Source organism: Eimeria tenella, genomic scaffold (assembly GCF_000499545.2).
Source record: "Eimeria tenella Houghton genomic scaffold, Eth_scaff55, whole genome shotgun sequence".
Taxonomy (NCBI): Eukaryota; Apicomplexa; class Conoidasida; order Eucoccidiorida; family Eimeriidae; genus Eimeria; species Eimeria tenella.
The window spans coordinates 1-6,513 of NW_013543412.1; the positions used below are offsets into that span (position 1 = coordinate 1).

The 6,513-nt window shown below is 54.8% G+C and overlaps 1 protein-coding gene across 1 annotated transcript in view; it reads left to right on the forward strand.

Annotated features, from left to right (window-relative positions):
* Nucleotides 1–305: 305 nt before the first annotated feature.
* Nucleotides 306–6,513, forward strand: part of ETH_00001650 (importin-alpha re-exporter, putative) — a gene marked incomplete at both ends in the record, with an annotated part of 8,292 nt that continues 2,084 nt past the window's right edge. The window contains 10 exons of the mRNA XM_013377535.1: nt 306–375; nt 768–1,049; nt 1,269–1,842; nt 2,275–2,434; nt 2,568–2,942; nt 3,159–3,457; nt 3,667–3,793; nt 3,980–4,328; nt 4,463–4,512; nt 4,767–4,850. Coding sequence (XP_013232989.1) covers nt 306–375; nt 768–1,049; nt 1,269–1,842; nt 2,275–2,434; nt 2,568–2,942; nt 3,159–3,457; nt 3,667–3,793; nt 3,980–4,328; nt 4,463–4,512; nt 4,767–4,850 — 2,370 coding nt within the window. The remainder of the gene's footprint in view (nt 376–767; nt 1,050–1,268; nt 1,843–2,274; nt 2,435–2,567; nt 2,943–3,158; nt 3,458–3,666; nt 3,794–3,979; nt 4,329–4,462; nt 4,513–4,766; nt 4,851–6,513) is intronic.

Below are 6,513 nucleotides of genomic sequence, written 5' to 3' on the forward strand. Positions count from 1 at the left end.
ACCCCACACGCCAGCAGCAGCAGAAGCAGCACCACCGCCCGCAGCAGCAGCAGCAACAGCAGCAACACCCACAGCAGCAGCAGCAGCAGCAGCAAATCGCGTTCTGCTGCTGCTGCAGCGGACGCGCGCCTGCCGCTCTCTCGCCGCACATTCTTCTCCCCCCCACAGCTCTCCCTTCATTTATTTTATTTATTTATATTTATTTATTTATTTATTTATTTATTTATTTATTTATATTTATTTATTTATTTATTTATTTATTTGCTGCAGAAGACATTCTGGTCTTGAAGAGTGTCATCTGCGACATGCTGCGGCTTTACTTCCACAAGTACCAAGAGGAGATCCGGGCCTTCGTGGCCCTTGCTGTTCATGCAGGTCTGCTGCTGCTGCTGCTGTTGCTGCTGCTGTTGCTGCTGCTGCTGTTGCTGCTGCTATTGCTGCTGCTGTTGCTGCTGCTGTTGCTGCTGGTGTTGTTGGTGCTGTTGCTGCTGCTGCTGTTGCTGTTGTTGGTGCTGCTGGTGGTGGGTCCGCTGCGGGCTGCTGTGGTGGTGCTGGTTGCTGTGCTGCTGCTGCAGGTTGCTGTGCTGCTGCTGCTGTGCTGCTGCTGCTGCTTTTTGCCGCTGGTTGCTGCTGCTGCCGTTGCCTCGGGTTGTAGTGTTGCTGTTGCTGCTAGTTGTGCAGCTGTCGCAGCTGCTGCTGCTTTAACAATGCTCCCCCATATCTCACCCGTTGCTGCTGCTGCTGCTGCTGCTGCTGCTGCTGCTTAGTTTGGTGCTGCGTCAGGTCTCTCGGGCCGCAGACCCGCTTCGATTTGCTGCTAGCAGCAGCAGCAGAATGTTTGGGAGCAGCAGCAGCAACAAACTGGGAGCGGGCGCGGCTGCCGGATCAGTTTGCTGAAGCAGCAGCAACTTTTGGAATGCAGCAGCAGCAGTTGCAGCAGCTGCAGCAGCAGCTGCAGCAGGGGCCCCCAAACCCTTTCCAAAACCCTTCCTTTTTAAATGAATTAGTTGGCAGCATTATTTTGCCAAATGTGCCATTAAGAGACAAAGGTATGAATCCGCTGCTTTTGCTGCTGCTGCTGCTGCTGCTTGCTGCTGCTGCTGTCGGGCCCCCAGCAGCAGCAAACTTGTCTTTCTTTTCCGTTTTTTCGCCGTTTCTGATTTTTAAGCAATAATTATTGATTATTTTAATTGTTTTAATTATTTTAATTGTTTTGATTGCTTTTAATTGCTTTAAATTGTTTGATTCACTTCATTCTTTTTTTTTAGATCTTGAGCTGCTGCTGGAGTCTCCTCTGGACTTCGTGAGAAGAGAGCTGGAGGGATTTTCTTTTTGCCTTCATTTGCCTCGCCGCAGCAGCGTGGCGGATTTGGTGAAGGCCTTGGGGCGGCAGCAGCAGCAGCAGCAGCAGCAGCAGCTGCAGCAGCAGCTGCAGCAGCTGCTGCTCGGCCTCGTGCAGCAGCTCGCCGCCCAGGCCGAAGCAGCAGCAGCGGGACAGACAGAAAGAGGCAGCAGACTTCTCGAGTCTGCTGCTTTCCTTATGACTGTAGTTGCCAGCAGGCAAACTGCAGCAGCAGCAGCAGCAGCAGCAGGGGCGGTGGGAGCGGGAGCGGGGGCTCCACAGATCGCGGGCAGCCCAGCAGCAGCAGCAGCAGCAGCAGCGGCGCCAACAGCAGCAGATATTGCCAACTTCTTCAACGCCCACCTAGCCAAAGAGCTGCAGCCGCAACAGCAGCAGCAGCAGCAGCAGCAGCAGCAGCAGCAGCAGCAGCAAAGGTCGCCCATCGCCGTAGGAGCAGCACTGAAGTTTCTCGCGTACTTCAGGAGGCAGCTGCCGCCCGAGTAGGTCCAGCCGCTGCAGCAGCAGCAGCAGCATCTGCTGCTGCTGCAGTTGCTGCTGTTGCTACCTTAACATCTGCTGCTGCTGGTGTTAGTGGTGCTGCTGTTGCTGCTTCTGCTGCTGACACTCCCACCTCCCAGCTCTTGAAAAGGACTTCCTTTTTATCATTTATTTTTATTTATTTAATTATATTTATGATTATTTATTGATTATTTAATTTAATTTAATTTATATTTCTTCGATTTGCATTTATTCCCTTTCTGCTGCTATGCCATTTCGCATTTGAACTTGTCTTTGGCGGTTTCTGTGATTTTGGATTTAAAAGAAGTGCACTTGAAAACAATTTAATGAATTAAAATTAAAAATGAATAAAAATGAATTAAAAAGAAATTAAAATAAACAAAAAAGAATTCAAATGCCTTTTGCTGCTTCAGGCTGGTCCGCGCGCAGCTTGCTGCAGTATCCGAGCTGTTGATACACCCCAATTTGCTGCTGCGCGCTTATTCCGCCTTTTGTTTTGATCGCATTTTAATTTCAAAAATTAATTCCAAAAGATTAATTGATTTGGAGCAGCAGCTGCCGCTGCTGCTGCAGGTCAGCTGCTGCTGCTGGGCTGCTGCTGCGCGCGCCGCTGCCGCCTCGCTGCTCCGCTGCTGCAGCAGCAACTGCTGCAACTCCAGCAGCAGCAGCAGCAGCAGCAGTTCCATGCGCTGCGTTTTTGCTGCAGTCTTTGTCTCGTCTCCAGATGTGTCTTTCGACTTACCCAAATGACCAAAATGAATTTGCTTTAAAGGCGCTGTCGAGGCTGCTGCTGTTTCTTGGAGCTGCTGCAGCGACAGAGTCGCAGCAGCAGCTGCTGCTGCTGCTGCTGCAGCAAATCAAAGCAGCAGCGGCACAGCCGGGGAACCCCATCTACTGCCACTATCTCTTCGAGGCCCTTGCAGCTATTTGCAGGCTCGCATCCCAGCCGCGTGCTGCTGCTGCTGCAGCAGCAGCAGACCAGCAGCAGCAGCAGCAGCAGCAAGTAGAGAGCCAAGTGGTCCCGGTGCTGTCTGTTTTAATCCAGCAGGGGCAGCACGAATTCACACCCTACTGCTTCCAGGTAATCCGATGCTGCTGCTGTTACTGCTGCTTCTGCTGCTGTCGCTGCTGCTGCTGCTGCTGCTGCTGCTGCTTCTCTTCCTGTCGTTGTTGTTGCTGTTGCTGGTATTATTTCTATAGACACTGCGCCGTCTGCTGCTTCCCAGTTGCTGCTGCGGGGCCCCTGCCGCCCCACGCTGCCCTTTCCCCACTGCTGCTGCTGCTGCTGCTGCTGCAGATACTGGGGGTGCTGCTGGAAGGCGCTTCTCGTGTGGGGACTTTGAGCAGCAACGGGCTGTACGTACAGCTGCTGGAGCACCTGCTGCAGCCGCAGCTGTGGGGTGCTTCTCAAGGGAATGTTCCTGCTTTGGTGCGGCTGGTGACTTTATTCCTGCGGCAGCAGCAGCAGCAGCAGCAGCAGCAGCTGCAGCAGCTGCTGCAGCAGCGAGTCGCTGCGCTGCTCGAGAGGACCCAGTACTGCCTCTACCACAGGAGGCTCGCTGCTACTGGCTTCGACCTTCTTAACGCCATCTTCAGGTGCAGCAGCAGAAACAGCAGCAGCAGCAGCAGCAGAAGTAGCAGCAGCAGCTGCTGCAGCAGCAGCGGCAGGGCGAAGTTGGTGGTTCAGCTGCTGCAGCACATAGGCAGAGTAGTACCACGTAGCAGCAGCAGCAGTAACTTCTGCTGCAGCTGCCATTCTTTGCGACGGCTGACTGCATCTCTTGCTGCTGCTGCTGCTGCTGCAGGTTCATGGACTTCGAGGCGTACAGACAGCTGCTGCCCACGCTGCTGACGGTGCTGCTGAAGAAAGCCCATCAGCTGCAGCAGCAGCAATTCAACGCAGCACTAACTCATTCGCTGCTGCTCTTCCAGGTGCAGCAAACGCATGCATGCAGAGCAGCAGCAGCAGCAAATAAATGTAGCTGCTTACTGCTAATTAACCAATTAACTAATTAAATCAATTAGTTTATTAATCGACCAGTTAATTAATCATTAGATTAATTTTGGACCATCCAATCAACACATATTCTGCTGCTGCTGCTGCTGCTGCTGCTGCAGTGTCGGTGCCCCGACTTGACGGCGCTGCCGAACGGGCTGGAGCAGCTGCAGCAGGGGCTGCTGCAGCAGTTTGTTGCTGCTGTTATAATTCCTTCAATCAGCAGCAGCATGATTGCAGGTTGTTCAATATACAAGCGGCGAGTCTTTTTGATGGGGTTGGCGAGGCTTGCTGCTGCTGCTGCTGCTGCTGGCCCTGCAGCAGCGGGAGCGCAGGACGCTGCTGGCGCTGCTGCTGCTCCTGCCGCTGCAGCAGCAGCAGCAACGCCAGCAGCAGCAGACCAGGAGCTGCTGAACGACATCTTCGACACTCTCGAAATGCTCATCAAGGGACACGACTTCGACGCAGCAGGTTCGTTGCTGCTGCTGCTGCTGCTGCTGCTGCTGGTTCGGTTGAAACAGCTGCTTAGTCTTTTGCGGGTGCTGCTGCAGCAGGAATAAGCACCTGCCTTTGCTGCTGCTGCTGCTGCTGCTGCTGTGCTGCAGGGAAGGAACGGACGGACCGCAGGGCGGCCTACTTCGACGCAGATGAAGAGGTTAGCCGCAGCAGCAACAGCAGCAGCAGCAACTGCAGCAGCAGCAACTGCAGCAGCAGCAACTGCAGCAGCAGCAGCAGCTGCTGCTGCTGCTACAGGTGCAGCAGTTGCCGCTTCTGCGCAGTGGAGTCTTGCTGAGTGAAGCTCCGACAGCTTTTGCTGCAGCAGCAGGACAGCCTAGGCGCAATCACTCTCTTGCTGCTGCCGCTGCTGCATGTTTGCTGCTACTGCTGCTGCTGCTGCTGCTGCTGCAGGGAGACGGCACTGAGCAGCGGGCCGAGTTTGACGTCAACTTCTCCCGCCTTGCCATAGCAGACACAGCGCCGATCGTCGACTACGTAGGCCTGCTGCTGCTGCTGGTGCTGCTGCTGCTGCTGCAGGTGCTGCTGCTGCTGCTGCTGCTGCTGGCTGTGAGGTGCTGCTGCTGTTCCTGCTGCGTATCGTTGCTGCTGCTTCCAAGTTGCGCGTCCTCGTTGCTGGTTGCTGCTGCCTTGCATTTGCTGCTTCAACTGTGCCTTCGCTGCTGCTGCTGCTGCTGCTGCTGCTGCAGCTAGATGACCTTCCTGACTTCCGCAGCGCCGTACGCTCTTTGCTGACTCCGCTGCTGCCAAAAATTCAACAAAATGCTGCAGTCAATGGGAACCAGACGTCGGCTTTGCTGCAGTTGCTGGCTTAGCTGCTGCAGCAACAGCAGCAGCAGCTGCCGCAGCAGAAGCCGACGTCGACGCTGCTGCAGCAGCAGCAGCAACTGCAGCAACAGCTGGTGTGGGCGCTGCTGAAGCAGCGACAACTGCAGCAGAAACTCGCATAGATGTTGCCGCAGAAGCAGCAGCAGCTGCAACAGCAGCTGGCATAGGTGCTGCTGCAGAAGCAGCAGAAGCTATAGCAGCAGCACCTGCTGCTGCTGCACGAGGTTTAAAATGAGACTATAGCCCGCAGCAGCTGCTGCTGCTGCTGTGAATTTCAGTGCTGTCGGTTTAGCTGCAGCAGCAGTTGCTGCTGCCTGCTTTATAGACTGTTGGTGTTGCTAGGCCTTTCACTTTTCCCAATGTGCTGCTGCGGTTGCTGCTGCTGCTGCTGCTGCTACCGCACTCTGTGTCCGCACCACCAGCAACGAAGACAAGCAGCAAACTGACACAACGCAGCAGCAGGAATGCGGTGTCTTCTCACTTATTTGTCTAGAGAAGGGCAGCAGCAGCTGCTGCGGAGCAGCAGCAGCAGCAGTAGCAGCACCAGTGACAGCAACAGCAGGCAGCAGCAACAGCAGCAGCGAGTCCTAATATTCACTGCAGACTTAACTGCCCAGTTGTGGGGTCAGCGGAAAGTCGGGGCTTTTAAATGACCAGCAGCAGCAGCAGCACAAGCTGCGCTGCTGCTGCTGTTGCTGCTGCTCACTTAAAAGCAGCAGCCAGACACCCCTAACAACAAACATGCAGTGGGCAATGTGCTGCCTCAAAAGAAATCAAAATATCTGCTGCTGCTGCTGCTGCTGCTGTACGTTTTGTTTATACAATTCCTCCAGTACGCTGGGTTTGGCAGCAACAGCAGCAGCAACACACAAGGCTGCAGCAGCACCAGCAGCGCTCACTAGCAAGTCTGCGCTTAGTGGCACCTCCCACAGCAGCAGCAGCAGCAGCAGTTGCTGCTGCTGCTGCTGCACTTCTCTGCTGCTTTTTAGTTATCGACGTCTTCGCTCGAGTCCTCTGAGCTGTCCATTGACAGTAGCTGCTGCTGCTGCTGCTGCTGCTGCATGCGGCCGTGGCTGTGGGGTGCTTCTGCTGCTGCTTTTGAGGGCCCCAGCAGCTTTTTGCCCTTTTTGCTTACTTGAGCTTTCGGCTGCTCTTCTTCTTCTTCGCTGGAGCTATCTGCTGCTGCTGCTGCTGCTGCGCCGTTAGCTGCTGCTTCGTCTTCGTTCTTCAGCTTTGCTGCAGCAGCTTCTGCCTTCGACTCCGCCTGCTGCTGCCGCTTGCCGTGGCCCTGCTGCTGCTGCTGCTCCTGCTT